At 45.7% G+C, this 19,891-nt stretch overlaps 2 protein-coding genes across 3 annotated transcripts; one reads left to right on the top strand and one right to left on the bottom strand.

Annotated features, from left to right (window-relative positions):
• Window positions 1–5,588: 5,588 nt before the first annotated feature.
• Window positions 5,589–13,015, top strand: amh (anti-Mullerian hormone). Of its 2 annotated transcripts, none has more exons than XM_064330328.1 (7): window positions 5,589–6,352; window positions 7,646–8,044; window positions 9,217–9,404; window positions 9,665–9,806; window positions 10,365–10,485; window positions 11,332–11,783; window positions 12,204–13,015. In XM_064330328.1, exons 1-7 carry the CDS (start codon window positions 6,226–6,228, stop codon window positions 12,623–12,625), a joined length of 1,851 nt encoding a protein of 616 aa, XP_064186398.1. In that variant the 5' UTR covers window positions 5,589–6,225; the 3' UTR covers window positions 12,626–13,015. The 2 variants fall into 2 exon arrangements, with proteins under 2 accessions (XP_064186398.1, XP_064186399.1); XM_064330329.1 differs by lacking the exon at window positions 5,589–6,352 and adding an exon at window positions 6,440–7,500.
• LOC135252352 (uncharacterized) lies at window positions 12,837–19,671 on the bottom strand. The gene is made up of 7 exons (XM_064330331.1): window positions 19,554–19,671; window positions 18,180–18,293; window positions 16,712–16,740; window positions 16,248–16,308; window positions 15,219–15,338; window positions 14,833–14,933; window positions 12,837–14,331 (listed from the first exon to the last, which is right to left on the bottom strand). The coding sequence occupies exons 2-7, from the start codon at window positions 18,271–18,273 to the stop codon at window positions 13,936–13,938; spliced, it is 801 nt and encodes a 266-aa protein (XP_064186401.1). The 5' UTR covers window positions 18,274–18,293; window positions 19,554–19,671; the 3' UTR covers window positions 12,837–13,935.
• Window positions 19,672–19,891: the final 220 nt, after the last annotated feature.

Below are 19,891 nucleotides of genomic sequence, written 5' to 3'. Positions count from 1 at the left end.
ACGCGGCTGGCTCACCGTTGGTTGCGTTGATGAGATTTGAGCCGTTTGTTTGTTGAGCCTTTAAAAAAAATTGTGCAAAGTGGGACTTCTCTGTGAGAACTGGTGGTGGGAAATGGGTGGGATTTACACCTGTATGATTAAAAATGCTCTAATGTAAAAAAAAAAACAATTGGGTCCTCATTTTTTTTACAAATAATATTATCATAATTAATGCCGTGTCTCTAAAATGTGGCACAGGGTTGCAATGTTTGTGTCCATTTTTTAATTGGGTCCTGGTGCTGTGACATCCTGAAAAGAAACATCGGAGAACACTGAAAATCAAAGATGATAAACTATAGACGGCAAACACGAAAATGAGATAAACCCCACTAAACTCTGGCAAGCCCATTTTATAAATGACGCTTTTTTTTCTGACTGTGATTCTAGGGAGCAAAGTGCACGTTTATATCCTCAGAGCAAAAATGTACGCCAGCCACTCAAAGTTGGAGATGCTGGTGCCGGCATTGGCAAAAAGCTGTGTCACTCAGGAAATCCTGCGGTGGTGATGTAATTATTCCTGACTGAAAGCACTGTGACTCCAGGTTAATCTTCCATCTTGCTGCTGTGCGAGCGAGCGGCCCTTCTCCACCCTTCTTAATCCGTGCCGGATTGCAATGGTGCTCTGGTGTCTTTAGTGGAGGCTCCGCTGCCTCACTGGCGTCGCCACAGCTGTCATTTTGCTGCCAGCTGCTCAAGGTTGTCGGTCCAGCAGTTATTTATTAACGGGTTCTGTTGTCTCGATGTTCTCACAATAAATGCTCCCATTATGCTCTGAAGAATTGTAACATTTGTTCACAATGTTTATTTTTGTAATATCTTTAAAATGTTTTTTGGAAAAGCTCCCCCCCCCCCCCCCCAAAATCACTCTGATGTCTGTCTTCCCTCCCTCCTAAGTGGGAGATTCTGTCCCTTGCGTATCTGGCTGTCCCTTGCAGCTGTCCTCCTGTCTGTTAGCACTCCCACGTTCATTCATTCATTCATTCATTCATTCCTTCCTTCCTCTCTGTCCACAAAAAGCTCCCTCTTTTTTTTCCTCATTATTGATTTTCAAATGGAAGCCAAGTGTCTGGTGCTGCATTACTGTTATTTTTTTGGGGGGGGGGGTGGTGGGTTGGGGCTGAAACGACTATCTGTCAAGACAAAGAGGTTTGAGGTGCAATAATAGGCAAACCTACTTTACGAAATGGCCTGAGGTGTGGAAAGTTTTACTGTTTTGGCATTGGTGCTTTTCTCTCGCCAAGAGAACGACCTATAATAATGCTTTGGAATTTTCTCAGCTTTTTATTATAATTATTAATAAAATGTTGTGTTTCCTATACAGAGTGCTGTTCTTCTTTAATATACTGGTGTGAGAACTGTACGCAGATGTTTATGGTTGATTAGTTGGAGCAGACATGGACCAAAGTAAAAATGAAAACAACCACGTGTATGATCCAGATACTCACTTTAATGTAATTTACCATTTATGATTAATATGTACACCGTTATGTTATAGGCATTTAGCTGATGGTCTTATCCAGAGTGATTTACAGCACTTTTATTTATTTTTTTTGTTTTTTACATAGTATCCAATTTATTTATACCAGGGGCGACATAGCTCAGGAGGTAAGACCGATTGTCTGGCAGTCGGAGGGTTGCCGGTTCAAACCCCGCCCTGGGCATGTCGAAGTGTCCTTGAGCAAGACACCTAACCCCTAACCCCTAACTGCTCTGGCGAATGAGAGGCATCAATTGTAAAGCGCTTTGGATAAAAGCGCTAAATAAATGCAGTCCATTTACCATATTCAGCTGGATATATAATGAAGCAATTCATGTTACTCACCTTGTTCAAGGGTACAGTTCAAGCATCCTACCTGCAAATTTTACAATGGTTCCCAGTTCCCTAACCATTATACCCTACACTGCCGCCCCAAAACAAGGGGTCACCCAAAAACAAACGTAGCGCACCCTGTGATGACCTGTGTTTCGTTTGAGAACCCCGGGGTCCTGGATTGTGTTTTGGGGGTCAGAAAGTGCCCCTTCAGTGCTGAAACCATGGCTGTCCTCTCCATCCCTCTCTGTTGCTTCTGGAACAGGCCTCTGTTACTATGAGTGCCGACATGCTCTTATTTTCCTTGGGTCTAAAACGTAATTACCCTGATAAACATTCACTTATTCAATCTACACTGAATATCGCAACATGTGGCTCATCGCTGCTGTATGTTTAAAATAAAAAAAAAACCCGGGCTCTCTCCTGCATTTGATCTGGCCACATATGAATGTATAGCGTCTGATAAATGAGACAGTCTGATCTTAAATTTGCACAGAGTTTAACTCCCTGAGTCAAAATGGAACCAAACCAAGTGCGTTCCACCATCAAACTTCATTGGCTGCCTGTAACTGCTCAGAAGTTTAAGGCCTTGGTACAAGCCCCCGTCTGGGCGGCAGTGTAGTATAATGGGTAAGGAACTGGTCTTGCAACCTAAAGGTCAAAGGTTCAGTTCCCAGGTAGGTTGTACCATTGAGCAAGGTACTTAACCTGCATTGCTTCAGTATATATCCTGCTGTATAAATGGATGCAATGTAAATGTTGTGTAAGTCGCTCTGGATAAGAGCATCTGCTAAATGCCTGTAGTGTAATGTAAAAGATTCATTCCCAACCGTCATTATTTATTAATGTAGATCCATTTATCTTTGGCTACATTTGCCTGCACACCAATACCCTGATTATTGGGAGGAGTCAGTTTATGCCAGTAGTTAGATTATTGCCTACACATGGATATAAGTAATGTAATGTTACTCCAATAGCCACGTTTGCATGATTCTTTTCATAATCGAAATAAGCTCAGCGGAAACTGCGGATGTGCCAGCCATGGTTGTTTTCATCTGTGATCTTCTACTTTTGCCTGACGTGCAGTTTCAAAAAGCTTTTAGAAATGAGAGTAAGAGGTCTACATGCACCAGAAAATCGATAGGTTTGGCAAAATTTGGGGTGTCTTAATATGGTTATGAATACACCGATTATGACCTTATGCTGATAAAGATAATCAGACAAAAGTGTATGAATGATTATTTCAATAGTCTTATCATAGTATTATCATAATTGGGGTAAAATCAGAGTATTAGTGTGCATGTGAATGCCCCCAGTGTTTCAATTAGATTATTTGAAAGAAGCGTTTTAGTGCATGGTTTCATTCAATACCACCTTAGGAGTAAACATAAAGAGAAATATTGAAAGTTTCTTTCTTTTGTCCCCAAACTGTAGCAGCCTTTGTGTAAACAAGTCTTGTCCTGTTTCCTGTTCTCCTTAATTTGTCAGTTCTTTCTGAATTCATGGAATTAGCCTTGGTGTGTATCTCTTGGCTTGCGGTGACGAAATAGCGAACATAACAGACCTTGAGAAGCCTCAAAACAAGATTGCAGCTGTGTGTGATTTCCAAATCAAGTAAGGAGTACATTAATATTTCAACAGAACCACAGGATGGGAGTCTGACCTTATGCAGAGCAGGAACACAGACAGACAGAACCCACCTAGCGAGCGTGTAGCGGCTAGAGAGCATGTAATGGCTAGCGAGCATGTAGCAGCTAATGAGCGTGTAGCAGCTAGCGAGCGTGTAGCGGCTAGGGAGCGTGTAGCAGCTAGCGAGCGTGTAGCAGCTGGCGAGCGTGTAGCAGCTGGCGAGCGTGTAGCGGCTGGCGAGCGTGTAACGGCTAGGGAGCGTGTAGCAGCTAGCAAGCGTGTAACGGCTGGCGAGCGTGTAGCGGCTAGGGAGCGTGTAGCAGCTAGCGAGCGTGTAGCGACTGGCGAGCGTGTAGGGGCTATCGAGCGTGTAGCGGCTAGCGAGCGTGTAGCGGCTAGCGAGCGTGTAGCGGCTAGCGAGAGTGTAGCGACTGGCGAGCGTGTAGCAGCTGGCGACCGTGTAGGGCTATCGAGCGTGTAGCGACTGGCGAGCGTGTAGCGGCTAGCGAGCGTGTAGCGGCTAGCGAGCGTGTAGCAGCTAGCGAGAGTGTAGCGACTGGCAAGCGTGTAGCGGCTAGCAAACGTGTAGTGGCCCCGCAGCCTTTCGCAAATTGGCACTGGTCGGTCCGCAAGTAGCCACCCAGGGTGGGACCGTTGAGATGGCAAAATAGTTGGTAAATAGTCCCACAGTAGCCCAATGTTAACAGAAAAAAACCACAAAAATACAGGGTTTCCGCTAACAGCAGCCCCAGTGCTGCTCTCTGGGAATCTGTAAAATTTACAATGATTTGAAATTTTGGGGCATGTCAAGAATGAGAAAACTGTTTTGTGTGTGACAATGGTGGCCCTTTTTTCTTAAGGTCCTTGGCAAAGACATATAGCCTACAGGCCCACACGTAGCCAATGGAACAAGGACCATAACAGCCATTATACAGTATATATATATATATATAATATAAATGCCATATATGCTAGTGTACATGGACATACAGGTAGTACTGTGGTTGACTTAAATATTCAATTTGCAATTTATGTGAAATGGGTAAATGCAGCCAATGGCATACAGGCTACTTTTCTGGGTTTTCAGGGAGAGTAGGAGCTTACATGGTTGAGCTAAGAACCATAGTATAATTGTATTCAATGTTGTCCCCTAAGCCACATTGAAACAACAGTGTCACAAAAATACATTGAAACAGAAGCAATTTTGTCGATTTGCTAACACTGGGTTGCCAGATTAGTTCTTTAGGCTGATCTGGCTATCCAAACTCCAAACTGCTGCCAAGAGCTAGATACCGTACTTGCATATACCCATACAGGTAAATGATACCTGGAAATATATGGAAACTACACTTCACATATAGTTTTACATCATATATTTACATACATTTAAATATATTGTGAAAATATATATATTCAAAATTGGCTGCTTTTGTATATATGACATGTATTTACATATATGTATATGTCCTAACGTATATTAAATATATTTAATATATATTTACATGTTCATTTATGTGTTTCATACATATATTACATATTACATATTTTCTGCCATATATTAAAATATATTAATTTTTCATATGGGTAGGCCTACACATGGGTCTACTTAAGACCGACAGCCAGTAGATTCTCCACTGTGTTTTATCAAGTCTAATGGATGTGAGCCAGAATGCACATTCAAGCACACATTGTATTTAGTACAAAAAGCAATGCATGCTTCAGATTCTCTTCACAAATGCTTCTTTTTTTTAATGACAGAAAACGGCTGGGTGTGGTGTGTTAAAATGAACAGTTTCGTATTTTCTTATAAATGAAGCCAATTAGTGCTTAATTGGCTGTCTTAACTGAGAGTCCGGCTGGTGCTGCCTATTGTGCTTAGTCTAAAATAATCCTCGCAAATTTTTTGCATTGTCAGGAAGAACAAAACGATACTGGCAAGGAGTAGCCTACCACCGCGGTAGTTTCAATCTGTTTTTTTTTTAAACCCAATTATTAGCTACATCCTGTTTGAACAATGACTTCGTCCTGGAGTTTCATTAGATCAGCCAGATGGGATGCCACTTTCACACTTGGGTCGCAGTAGGGAATACACAATGTGTGACCACGCTTCAGTAATCCAAAACAAAATTATCCGCGTGAGATCGTCACCTTTAATCGGTGTGCTCTGAAGCGTAAATCTCTTAAACGGGCCTCTGCATATTTTCAGTTTGTAAATAAAAAGTAGTGACAACGAGGCGGCGCTTTTAAAGTTCGTCGTGCATTTGGCTCGCGCTTGTCCTTCCTTTGTTCTGCGAACCAGCAGCCTGACTTTTCCCACACCCAGACGTTCAAGCAGGTGCTGTCTGCTGTTGCACAGTTCCCCATTATCTGCCTCCGGGTTGGTTACCTTGCCCTTATCGCAGACACAGGAATTATTAATAGTATGCGCTGTTCCTCTCTGTTCAAACAGCGTCTTTGTTTGTGCCCCTTCGTCGAGAGCCGTGGTAGGCCATCTGCACGAGCACTCCCCTCCGCTCCCCTTGGTGTTAAAAGTTTTTCCCTTTTTTTTTTTTTTGTTAAATAATAATAAAATTAAAATAAAAGCATCTTTCATCACTCCAAGGCCGCGCATTGCTGCACAGCTTTCTTGGCAGTTTGGACTGTCCCGGGAGAGGAGGAATGCGTATACATACCCCGTCCTGCTCAACGTCCTACCCAGAAGCGTGGCTGACGCCGAATCGGGCGAAGGGCTGGACAGACAGACAGACATGTGGTCACGGAGGGTGATGAGAGCGATGCTGCTGTTGCTGTCCTGCGCCACGGCAACGCTGCCACATCATGGGGAAGGAGGGGGAGGGATGGACCGAATCCTAAAGCCAGACCGTCCCAGGCCAGGTCTGTGACATTCCCTGCTTTTTTCTGCATGGCCTTCAAACCTTTTCTGATGTCACGTACAGTAGCTGTAGTATCAGACTTTACTAGATAGAGTGTATGCTGCCCGTAGTACGCATGACTAAATATGCGCGTGCAATTTCAGAAATGCTAACGTGATAGGAACTGCCGTTCGCAAATGCACTTCCCGCCCCTTATTTGATAATAGCGGGGACGGTTTGAGTGTTGAATTGGCTACCATTACTTTTTTTCATCTTGCTCTCATTTGTGACCAAACATGGACAGTGGACACCGGTAGCACGAAGATGTGTTTTTAACCGTGATCCAGTCGGTCCTTTGCCTTGTAGTTTTTTCAGGGCTTAATTAATTACGTTACCTTGAAATGTTTTATTGAATACCTGATTTGGATTTGACGTGACTTGACCAGTGGTACAGCATGAAAAACAATTTCATAACTTTCCTGCCTTTAAAGCTATGTCCTCTCTAGTCGGTTTGCATTGTTTTGAAACAGGGATAAATGTAACAACGTAGGCTATGTGTTGTAAATATTCACGTGAACTGTCTATCATTATAGGTAGAGACCTTACATAAGCCCTTTAGAGTTTCTTGTCACTACCTGCACGATTTTATGCTTACTAGTTTCTTTCGCTTTGTGGATTTTAAATTTGTGCAAATAAATAAAGAACTAAAGAACTACCCAAGCCGGAATATAGGACATGTGCACACTATGGTGACCTCAACCAGGGGGTTTTGGATGGTATGTAGGGATGTGTACCGTTTTTAAATACTGTTTTAAGCTGGGTATCCTGGCTAATACAGAATATCTGGACACTTTACTTTGCAATTTGTCTGCTACCTTGACTGGTGTTCATGGACTGCAACCAGAAACAGCGAATCGCATATTAAAGTAATGGTGTCTGTACATGGCCTGCCTTTCAGGCACTGTATCAACAGCACTGTGCAACCAGACATTCAGTCCAATGTTGTTTCAGCTTAAAAAAACAACAGTGATGCAATGCTTTGCGTATCCTCAACAGACCAACAGCTCTTTGTGAAATTTTACAACGCTTACTGATCTTCAACTTTGTTGAGTTGCACAAAATGGTTTCCTTGTTAGTTTGGAAAGCAAAACACCAGCAGAGGGCAAAACGGTAAGAATTCTAGTTATTTTTCCATAAAATCGCTATTGTTTGTATGTCTGCTGTGCTGCCCTTGGCTTTTTGTGAAATCCGAGGCTTTCTGTTGTTTCTGATAACGTAACCCCTGTGCTCCCTGTTTATCCAAAATGTACGACAGACCAAACGGACGGCGGCGAAGATGGAGCTTGGGGGGGCGAGCGGGAGAACGAGGACCCCCGGTCCCGTTCCTTCGGTGACCCCGCGGAGACCGCGGACCAGAATAGCACCGCCCGCCCTGACCCGGAGCCCGAGCCCGAACCCGACCCCAAGACCCCGTCCGGGATGGGTCCGTGCTTCGGCCTGGTGGAGGAGCACGAGGCCGTCGGGAGGGACCTGCTGAATGCGGTGCTCGAGGGCTGGGGAAGGGAAAGGGAGCCGGAGCAGGAGGATCTGACCCGCTTCGGACTTTGTTCCGATCCGGATGGGAACTCGACCGGCCTGGACGCAGTGCTGTCTGCCCTAGCAAAGGGTGTGGAGAAAGACAGGGGCGGACTGCACGTTTTACACCCCACTAAAGGTACGTGTTTCATTTCTGGGTACCAGGAATCTGTAGCCCTGCTCCTGCATAGCCACAGCGTCTTCTGATTTCTTTAAAACAATTGATTGATGGAAGTGGATTTTTACCCAGTTAACTTACCTGGCCTGGTTTCTTGAACCTGAATTAGTTGACGATTTTAAGGTGAACAACCAATCACACCATATAGCTCTCCTTATGAATTAGCTTCGTATAAGTGAAGAATTTATGGCATTGTCTCTCATGTTCTGGATGGGCAGGTTTTTGTGTTTTTCTTTCAATCAATAGCCAGTTCAGGCTTTTGTAAATAAGATGTGTGGACTGATTAGCCAAACAGTGACTTAGATTAATCACTTACAGGGTGATACACATCTAAAAAAGCATCAGACCTACTGCCCTCCAAGACAGGAACCAGACACCCCTGCTTTATGCTACCTTGAATTCAGTGTTGCTTTTCAACACTTAAATGTGTAATCAATACATTGGTGGACCACACGATTCACAGTACTCCACAGAAGGGAGTTTAGTTATTTTTAGCTATTTATTTCTTTTTTCCCCCACAATATTTTTATTCAAATTTTTAACACATGAAATACAACCTTTTTACATTCATATAATATATAAAACAACATAAAATTGTTGCTTTAACGGAAAACAAAACAAAAAAACGACAAGAATGCTCCTCCTGTTTTAACAAATGGTAATATAAACAAAATGGAGTGTATTAATTGCAATAGATGCTAAATATGACAAGTATTTAGAAGAAATTTGTTTTTTTATTCTACAAGCTCGGAAACTGCATTGTCCACAAAAATCAGTCATTCGCTAGCTGTTTATTTCTTACGCTAATGTTAACAGCAAACTGATACGTATCTATGGGGCGACATAGCTCAGGAGGTAAGACCGATTGTCTGGCAGTCGGAGGGTTGCCGGTTCAAACCCCGCCCTGGGCGTGTCGAAGTGTCCTTGAGCAAGACACCTAACCCCTAACTGCTCTGGCGAATGAGAGGCATCAATTGTAAAGCGCTTTGGATAAAAGCGCTATATAAATGCAGTCCATTTACCATTTAATGATACGTGTTTCTTTAGTTATTTTAACTGAGTATATTGTAACGTATATTGTACGTGTATTTGGGGGATTGAAAGCGCTCTTGTGCTGTCTGTCCCTGTGTCAGAGCTCTGGGGGGAAGACGGGGAGCACCAGAGGAGGGAGCTGACCCTCCGCTTCCTCCTGCCCCCCCCACCGCACCGCTCCCGCCTCGGCGGCCTGGCCCCCGTCCTGATCTTTGCCCTGGGGGGCACCGCCAGCACGGGTGGGATGAGGGTGTCCTTCGGCAGCCCGTCCCTCCTCCCGCACCGACAGGTGAGGCTTCCCCGATCTCTGCCCCGTGCTCCGGAGTGCCCCGTGCCACCTGCCATGAAACGAACAAAGCAGAACGGTTTCATATTTTATTCATGGAGGCTGTATGAATATGCATCAGTCGCATGTCAGCGACCGCGCGCCAGACCGGTACGTTAATACAACATGATTTTTGAGCAGCCTGTCCCTGCAGGGGATTGTCCATGGCTTTAAAGTGGGGAACTTACTTTAATAAAAAAACTTTAATGAAACCTTTGTTTCAGACAGTTTGCGTTTCAGCTGGGACCCGATACGCAGTCCTGACCAGGAGACAAACGAAGGACCACGGTCACGGTCACGGTCAAGGTCAAGGTCAAGGTCACGTGGTGCTGCGAATTACGGTGGAGGCGAACCGGGCAGAGGAAGGTGACCACATCCTGTCTGCATTTCAGAAAGGACCCTCATTTAGGCCTTTCAACCGCCTCTGCATCCATTTTGATGTTTAACAGCGAAGTTAGCTGCGGAGGTCAAGGGTACATTCACGCCCCAGGGCATTTTAAAAACTGTCAGGTCAACTTATGCTTCCATTTTATGTGATGTGCTATACGTGAGAAATGATTCTTTTGGGTTACATCAGGGCTGCCCGACCCAGTTCCTGGAGATCTACCCTCCTTCCTGTAGGAAGCGCACCCTAACAAACCACACCTCACTCAACATCTAGAGACCCCATTGAGCTACTAATTAGTGGAATCGGGTGTGTTATGGGACAAATGAAAAATTTACAGGATGGTAGATCTCCAGGAACAGGGTTGGGCAGCCCTGGATTACATTTCTGGATTCATTAAATGATCACATTGGCTCCATGCACTGTTGGGGAAAACGACTGGGTTTACGCACCACTGAACTAGGGAAATGAAGGTACTTCTTCCTGGTTCACGTGGAACAAGTGTCTTCAAAGGTCGCCGTGCTCATTTCTCCTTCCAGGGGAGAAGAGGAGCCTGCAGGACCTGCTGACAGGGGAGGGAGTCGGGCGTACTGGCACCCAGGGTCCTCTGCTGTTGTTCCAGAGCAGAATACTGGACAGCGCAGACTCTCCTAGCAACGGGTTTGTCTGTGTGTTTTGGGGTCGGGGCGTTGCGTCGTCAGACGTATTCAACTGCCTTACATGGGAGAGTTTGTGCATGGTTTTTTTGTTTTTTGTTTTTATAATGAGACATTACTTCTGCCCCAGGAATGAAAATGCTACAAATGAGCTTAAGGAGAAGCTCTGGGATAAGGCTGTGACTAGCGCTGGCTAACGTGTGTGGCCCTGTTTCCTACAGATTAGCTGTGGCTGACAACTTTGGTCCCGTTCCCCGCAGATTAGGCTGGCTAACTGTGTGGTCCTGTTCCCCACAGACAGATTAGCGCTGGCTAACATGTGTGGTCCTGTTCCCCACACACAGACTAGTGCTGGCTAACATGTGTGGTCCTGTTCCCCACAGACAGACTAGCACTGGCTAACATGAATGGTCCTGTTCCCCACAGACAGACTAGCGCTGGCTAACATGTGTGGTCTTGTTCCCACACCAGAGATTCAGGCCCTGGCAACACTCGGATGTTCCTGTTCCTGACAGACTGCCATGAGCAGGCCTCTCCCTGAGATTGTTCCGCTCAGGCTACTGCTCCGTTCCCACGATTGACTAGTCCTGCTACCTGTGGGAGTTCCCCACAGCGATTCCTGGCTCAACATGTTGTCCTTTCCCCCAGGCAGATTAGCTGGACACGGTGGAGCTGGTCTGCAGCCCCAGAGCGACTAGCACTGGTTACATGGGGTCCTGTTCCCCGAGGACAGATTAGCGCTGGCTACTGTGGGTCCTGCTCCCTGCAGAGTGACCAGCAGGGAACGTTCCTGTTACCTGACAGAGACAGCGCTGGTTCAACATTCTGCTGTTCCTTGTTTGACCTGCAGATTGGCACCAGAGGTGAGTCCATCCCCAGGCCCTCTGGCACCCTCCCGGACTTTCCACTTCCTGTGCGTCCTGCAGAAATTCCTGAGCGAGGCCCTCTCCCCGGAGAAGGCGGGGTCTGTTCCGGCTCAGGCTGCCTCCGTCTCCCTGGACTCCCTGCAGTCCCTGCCTCCCCTGACCCTGGGAGCCTCCTCCAGCGAGTCGCTCCTCCTGGGGCTCCTCAACTCCTCGGCCCCGACCTTGTTCTCCTTCCCCCGCCGGGCCGGCGAGCTGCTGGAGCACCGGGTGGAGCTGGATCTGCAGCCCCCCCTGGTGGCCGTGTTGAGACTGCGGCTGGAGGAGGCCGCGGCCCGGGCGGCTCGGGAGGCGACGGGAGGGTGTGGCCTCGGCGACCGGCTGCAGCGGCTGCGGGAGCTCGGCTCGCTGCCCGGGGAGGGTGCAGCGCCCCCAGCAGGTGAGAACGGGGATTCGCCTGAGTGACGTTGGAAAGAGGGAGCAGAGGAATGCAAACGCTGCATTTTATTTTATGAATCATTTTATAAATCACAGAGGCCCTGATTTACTATGACCTTAGGTACGTCCACAAACACACAAAAATAATAACACAACCAATGATTGGTGCAAAACAAATACCCTGAGAAATCATTGGTCATGTTGTTGGCTTTGTGTGTGCTGAAAGGGTTTGCACATGCTTAAGGTCTTAGAAAATCAGGCCCAGAAACTTTTAAAACATGCTGTGCCTGGTCTGATGGAGAATAATTATACTTCTAGTAACAATACGGATTACCGTTTATGTATAGCAGATGTACACGTTTATAATAGGTGTTCGCAACAGACTGAGCTGTTTTTCTCGCCCTGTGCCGTTTCGCCGCAGATAAGGGGAGCGACAGAGAGGCACAGTACCGCGCCCTGCTCCTGTTCAAGGCCCTGCAGACGGTGCTGGGGGCCTGGGAGGAGGAGCGCAGCCTCCGGTCCGCCCGGGGGGGTCAGGAGGGCTCCGGAAAGGGGGGAGGGTGCCGGCTGCAGCCCCTGTCCGTGTCGCTGAAGAGCTACGTGCTGGAGCCCGCCACGGCCGCCATCAACAACTGCGAGGGCCCGTGCGGCTTCCCGCTGGCGGAGGCCAACAACCACGCCATCCTGCTGCACAGCCACGAGCAGAGCGGGCAGCCGCTGGGCCGCTCGCCCTGCTGCGTGCCCCTGCGCTACGCCGACCTGCAGGTGGTGGAGCTCAAGGGGGCGGGCACCGAGATCACCATCAAGCCCAACATGGTCGCCACGCGCTGCGGCTGCCGCTGAAGGAGGGGGAGGAGGGAGGGGGGGAGGGGGAGGGGGGTCGGGGGCGCGGGAACGCTGAGGTTCCGCAGGACCCCGCCCCTGACCCGGCCCCCGTTCCCGCTCGCGCCCGTCTGCGTTTCCGAACGCGGCTACGCAAAAAAAAACGACCAGACTGGTGGTCCTCACTTTGTACATTGGTTTTTCTTTTCTTTTTTTTTCTTCTTTTTAAAAAAAAAAAAAAAATGGAAATGCACGCTGTGTTTTGCCATTCCACTGCTCGTGTTTCTGTTCACTGTGCACGCCCACATAACATATGAAGTTTTGCGTGTGTGTGTGTGTGTGGTTGTTCAAAGTTCTTGTGTGAACACACTTCGGTGATAAGTGAATAAAAAGAACACTATTGCACAAAAATATAGCCGGGTTTTTTGTAATCACGCGTATATTTGTCTGAATGAATTTGTATATATTTGTCTGTCTAAGGATGGGTGGCTTTGGACCTGGTATTGACATCCAGAAAGTAGGATATACAAAGAAAAAAATCACTGGGCTTTATTGCATGGTGGCAAGGTTTCAGAGTCAAGGCAAAAGAGCAATTCTTCTTGATGGAGCTTTGGAAGTTAATAAATCCCTTGTCCTCAAATACAAATATAATGCACACAATTCAATAAATGGTGAAACATTACAGAAATGGTATCTTTCATTTCTAATAACATATTGGGGTAAAAAGAATATAACCTTGTTTGTTATGCTCTTGGCTTTTGAGCTGAATAAATCCTAGAGCAGGTATGGTGAAGCATATCAGATCAGTTAGGAAATGACAGTGATGTAAGTAAATCATTTAATATGAATGACACTTAGAAATCAAAATGCTCAAAGTGTAATATGGGATAATATTCAGTCTGTATCGTGTAAATTGTGAAACATAAGTTTCATTTTCTCCTGGAAACTATACTGTGCATCTGACTCGACCCTGTGTGAGCCAATCAGCCAACTATATCAACACTTAACAGGTGAGCAGTTCTCATGCGAACATCTGTTTTTCAGGATTAATGTCCTCAGTCACCACCTTGCATATTAGAGAGAATAGCGCTTTGCGGGGGAAGGTAATGGCTGACATATTGAATGAAAACGAAGGATCCTTCCAGGGGATCATTTCTCTTCTGGTGACGTTTGACTGCAGTGAAACAAACTGCACAGGAGGAGATACTCCAGAGACGTTGACCTTCGTTGCCAAGGACAGAAGAGGAGTCTTTCATCAGCAGAAGCTCTCGTCTCCAGGTGAACTACCCCCGACGCTGTCCCCGTTCCTCTTTCTCCCTCTTCCTCCAGGCTCATTCCTCCTCTTCTTCCTCCTCCTCATCACCAGGCTTATGCCTTGTCGATCTTTTCCTTTGGGTTGTATCTTCCTCTGGTTCCCTTGGAAGTCGTTTCCTACGTTTCACTGTGTGTTCCTCCCTCCCTGATTCGCTCTGCACCTCCCTCTTTAGAGCCAGCTTTCTCGATCTTCCTCCTGGGCGTTCGTCACCATCATCATCGTCATCTTCATCGACGGCATTGTTGTCATCATCATTGACAGTGTCATCGCCATCGTCATCATCATCAGCAGCGTAATAATAATAGTAATAAGCGACGTCATCATCATCATCTGCATCGCAATTATCGTCTGCACCGCAATCGTATCTTGACCCCCAGCTCCAGGAGAACAGGTTCCACAGTGAGCTCTCGGTCTGGAGGAGAGAAACAGGAAACACAGGTCTGCATGAGCTATATAAGTGCCCACATGAACTTTTATTAGATACGAAGCACCTAATGGACCTGGCTTGTAACCCACTCACTCAGCCACTCTGAGGCATTCACTCGCCCACACACTCACTCACTCACCTGTCCACACACTCACTCACTCGCCCAAACACTCGCCCACTCACTCACTCACTCACTCACTCACTCGCCCACACACTCACTCACTCACCTGTCCACACACTCACTCACTCACTCACCCACCCATTCATCTGCCCACTCACTCGCCCACTGACTCACTCACTCACTCGGCAACTCAATCACTCACTCACTCACATTTAGCAAGCTGAATGTTCGCGTAATAGCGCTGCTTCGCATCAATGACACCGTGTGTCCTCGTTCTCCTTTTCCCCCCCTTTAGGATGACGTTCTGACTGACATGCAGACTGACAGAGGGAGGGAGAGACAGGGACGGGCCGTGGCTTCGGTACCTCCTCGGGTTCGCTGCCTGCCGTTACGTCGTTGCCTCCCAAAGCCAGTTCCTCTGCAGTGAGCTCCACTTCCTCCATCCCCCAGAATTCCCCCCATGTTTCTGAAAGACAGGGCGCACTGGATGAGACTGGTGGCCTGGGAGTGTCAGAGTGTGAGAATGTGTTCCACTGTCCTTGGAATGATATGTGTGTATGTAATACACCCAGTTCCAGTTCAAAAGAGTGTATACTCTCAAAAGAAAGGTGCAAAAAAGTCCCAAAAAAGGTACTTATGCTTGTCACATATGCATATTGATACTTCCTTAAAAACTGAGATATGAATTAAAGTAGTACACACTTGTCTCTTCCCAGAGTATGACCTCTTTAATGCATGTGAAATCACTTACCATTCAGAGTGTTGACTCCAGTACTGACCAAAATTGTGATGACAGCCAATAGAATGCAGCGATTCAGTGTAAGCCATTCCAGTGGATTTTCATCATCATCACCTGAATGTTGATTGGATGCTGCAAGACAGACAAATAATTATTTGAAAAAGTTCAGATAGGGGTAAAATTGAAAAAAATAAAAATAAAAAACTGGCAGATTTCTGAGAAAACTAAATGTATCACCAACCACCCGTAAATATCACAGGGAAGAAGAATATTTCTGTGCATATTGGTGAAGTTAAATTGTTCCGTTAAGCTTGTCAGTTATCTGCAGGACCTTCATGGGTGTTTAAAGGGTTAGGTCAAAGGTCAAAAGAGACATGATTGGTATTGGGTGAGTGGTGTCAAGGACATAAATATAGAGATAATTGAACATGCTGGCTATGAACATAGCTCATGACACAGTACACACAGTAAAATTTTCAGCATTAAATTAACTCTGATAGACTACATTTAATTCTGATGAAATGCATTTAACTCTTCGTAAAGTACATGTAACTCTGGTAGAGCAAGCTCTGAGTTAAATGAACACTTTGTGGATAATGGGTCTCAAACTCCAGCCCCGGAGGGCGGCAGTCACTCCTGGTTTTTGTAATCTCCTTTCCACTAGCAGCCATGCAGACTCTTCAGCCAATGACTTAAATTCAGCACTAACTGTAAGTGCGGAAACACATTAAAAACCCTGCAGACAGAATTTGAGTTGGTGTAGACCAGTGGTTCCCAATCCTGATCCTCGAGATCTACTGCGGGTTTTCATTTCAACCCCAAATATGGCTCACCTGATTCTAATAATTAGCAGCTCGGCGATATCTCTAGCTCTTGAATGAGGTGTGCTTCGTTAGGGTTGGAGTGAAAACCTACAGGCTGGTACTGTAGCTCTCATGGAATGGGGTTGGGTACCGTCTGGTGTAGATGAATGCACATGCAACAGGAGGACTGACATATGGACACACAGGGCTAATGCACAGAGAAAATGGGGAGGCACACCGGGCTTGGCTTTTTCCTTTGTGGCTTTCTTTGTGCCTTGCTTGTGGCTTGTTGGTGCTCCCTTTGAAAGAGAGAAGAGGCACAGTGCAACATCCAGTGTTAATTCAAACTTCTGACAGAGTTTCTTTGAGTCCAATAGGGACCACGTGTACACTGTAAGCGTTCATTTAACACTGTGAGCATTCTACGGTGGGAGATCGGGGATCAGTGAACAGGTTTACAGGATTATAAGCAGGTACTCCAAACACTATCAGATGACTACGTCAGACTTGTCGGTGTATATAGCCAAAAGCCTGACTCAGCCTTAGACAATCAAGAAAATAAAACGTAAAAGCCTTAGAATGTAAAAAATGTTGATTTACTGAGCTTCTTTGTGGCACAGATTTTACACAAAATTACAGTAAATAATTGTCAGAATGATTGGCAATACTGGTTTCAGTGAACGACGTTAGCTCATAACTCACCTCTTTCTTTTTCTTTGATGGCTGCGCATCTGTAACAGGAAGACGTGACATTTAGTGTAACTTTTAGCAGTTGAACGTATGACCCAGATAGCAAGCAACTCCAATCTGGATCTGGTTTTCGACCGGACTGAAACAGCTACCTTTGCGCTGGATTCAGTCGTGGACCAGAGAAACGAACGCAACGGTTTTTTTTTTGTGGGTCTGTGCCGCGCTTGAGCCGGAGCCGCGTGAAACATTCACAATTTGGGCGATAATACATCGCTGGTGCTCCTGTGCCAGAACCAGAGACTGTATAAAAATAGGCCAGAAGTAGCTCGCTATGCTTACGATCCGGAAGGCCGTCTCCATGCCAGCATTGGCTCGTGCATTTGGTGGCCAGGCTGAGTCTGTGTTCCAGTCCGGATGTTGTCGCGAACTCAGGCACGATCCGGCCCAGACAGCAGTTCTTTTTCTCTGGGGATGCTCTATGTATGTCTTTAAATACAATTTGCACAGTTAACTGTTGTGTTGTCTTTATTTATTGGCACCAGCAAAGCTGTTAGCCGGGATCAGATATACCCAGGACATTACTGGGATTTTAAAGCCCTACAGAAATAAAATGTATGCAAAAATATTCAAAATATATGATCTTTTTCTCAGTTCCAAACAATGTAAACAATATATGTAAATGGCTAATGGTAGCCATCCCTACTAGGTCACATTTAACAATGAAAGTGTCATTCATTTGTGATAAAAATGTGATATGTATGTAAAAATCCACTACAACTACGTCATCTTTTAAAAAAATACTATTTTGTATATTTTTATTATATTCAAAGAAACCATACGGGCAAAAGACTGGTACAGAGTCACTCAAAAGCTGGGGTGTAGCACAAAATTCTGGGCCTTATACACAAGCAGTCCCTGTGGGCCTCCCTTCCTCTCTTGACCCATGTCTCTCATGCATCATTCCAGGCTTTTCGAGGGCCCTCCCCTCATTCGGGCCCTGGGTAGTCAGTCCCACTTTCCCCCCCACTACGACACCCCTGCTCGAAAGTGTCATTCCTCTTTTAATAAAAGTTTAAGACAGGTCAGTTTGACTCAAACCAAACACAGGAGTTAAGTCTTGTTGCTGATGGCAGTGTTGCATTCTGGGTTTTTAACCAGAGGGCTATATATTTGGCCCTCAGGATGGGGCACTCCAGTTGCACCCTTGAGCAATGTAATTCACGTTAATTTGTCCAAATAAATTATTAATGAATTAATTAGTAATTAATGTGGCGATAGCAAATATGCAAGTGAAAGTGGCATGTTTTCCTTGGTATATTCCGGCCAATGTATGATGATGCAATGGGGTGGCTCAATTCATATTACACATGAATGACTGACTCAGTACCTATGGAAATATATATATATACCCAATATCAATTTATACCATCCTAAACAAAAAAGAAAAGTTTTTTTGTGCGCCTTTTATTTTCTTATTTACCTGCCTTCCGCAGCCTGGCTGGTTTGGGAGGTGACTTTTCTTTCAGCTCCACTCCAGGTTCACCCTCCAGTATCTCAACAGCTTTATCCCCCATCCCAGAGAGCCTGGGAGAGCCTGACTCAAAAAGTGTAGGGAGGGTGCAAAAATAGCTTTAGACCATTTATCCATGTCCCTGATATTAATTCATATTCTGTTTTAAACAAACGAGCACACACTAAACAATATTCATATACGTAAACACTCCAATTGACGGGCGATGCCAGTTGTCATGGCGTTTCCCATCATAACAACATATGTAAACCTTTACCCATACCAAACTTCACTCCACTTTGTTTGTGATCAATGACTTGCACTTAAGACAGCAAAACTACTGAAAACATATTTGAGCTATTCTGTGTGTGTGTGTGTGGGCATGTATTACTATCTTTGCGAGAGCCAAATGTCTCCACAAGGATAGAAAGATGAGGAAAATTACGCAAGGTCGGGACCTTTTGCTGGTCACAAATTCCTAAAAAGGGTTACAATTAGGTTAAGGTTAGGCATGTAGTGTTTGGGGTTAGGGTTAGGGTTAGGGTTAGAGGTTACGGAATGAATGTAAGTCAATCGGAAGTCGTCACAAGTATAGCAATACGTATGTGTGTGTGCGTGTGTGTGTCTGCATGTGTGTGTGCGTGTGTGTGTATGTGTGTGAATGTGTGTGTGTGTGTGTGTGAATGTGTGTGTGTGTGTGTGTGTGTGTGTATGTGTGTGAATGTGTGTGTGTGTGTGTCTGTGTGTATGTGTGTGAATGTGTGTGTGCGTGTGTGTGTCTGCGTGTGTGTGTATGTGTGTGAATGTGTGTGTGTGTGTGTGTGTGTGTCTGTGTGTATGTGTGTGTCTGTGTGTGTGTGTGTGCATGTGTGTGTCTGTGTGTGTGTGTGCATGTGTGTGTATGTGTGTGTGTGTTGATGGCTTTTACATCCGACCTGTACACTACGGCTTCATCGGAAATGCTATAAAGCTTCTATTCAAATGCAAAAACTGACTTTTTGTTGGATCCTTTGTCAAAAATAATTGATAGCTGCTAGAATAAGGATCATCCCATATGCATACATAATTTAAACCCTGTTACAATATAATTAATATTTGCTTCCCCTCTTTCTAAGACTGGAGCAGCGGTGCAAGACCGCTGAGATTAAAGTATATGAGGCACGGACTAATATTACAGCCACTCCTAAAATGGACACTATGCTAGATCAAAGGAGCGAGACAGAGTGAGAGAATTAGAAAGAAGTCCAATGCCAATTTCCACCAGTGGGATCAAGCTCCTTCTGTAAAAAATTCCCTACACAAAGTTTAGGTTTAACCCTGGATCAATCATTAATTTGAGCTTACCTGAATCGAACTTTCCAGTCCTGCGACGAGTCTTCAGTCGCAGTGGCTCGAATAGTGGGGCAGAAGACTTTCTCCCAGCTCTTGCACCTGATCCTCAAACTACTGCTCTCATTCCCCCCCCCCCCCCCCCCCCTCCCCTCCCTCCCTCCCCTGGCAAATTCCCTGACGGACATGCACAGCTGTGAAGTATTAAAAAAAATAAAACATCCCCGGCATTGCTCTTAAGACGGGCTGTTAATACTCACGGCATTCCGCTGAGTCAGATTGGTAGGGTAAGGGTTAATCATACAAAATGTCTCGCTTCTGTAAACTCCTATTTCATTTAGATTTTGTACTCC

The sequence above is a fragment of the Anguilla rostrata genome, chromosome 4 (genome assembly GCF_018555375.3).
Source record: "Anguilla rostrata isolate EN2019 chromosome 4, ASM1855537v3, whole genome shotgun sequence".
Classification (NCBI taxonomy): domain Eukaryota; kingdom Metazoa; phylum Chordata; class Actinopteri; order Anguilliformes; family Anguillidae; genus Anguilla; species Anguilla rostrata.
The sequence above is the reverse complement of the archived record's forward strand: the minus strand, read 5'-3'. Positions and strand labels throughout refer to the sequence as shown.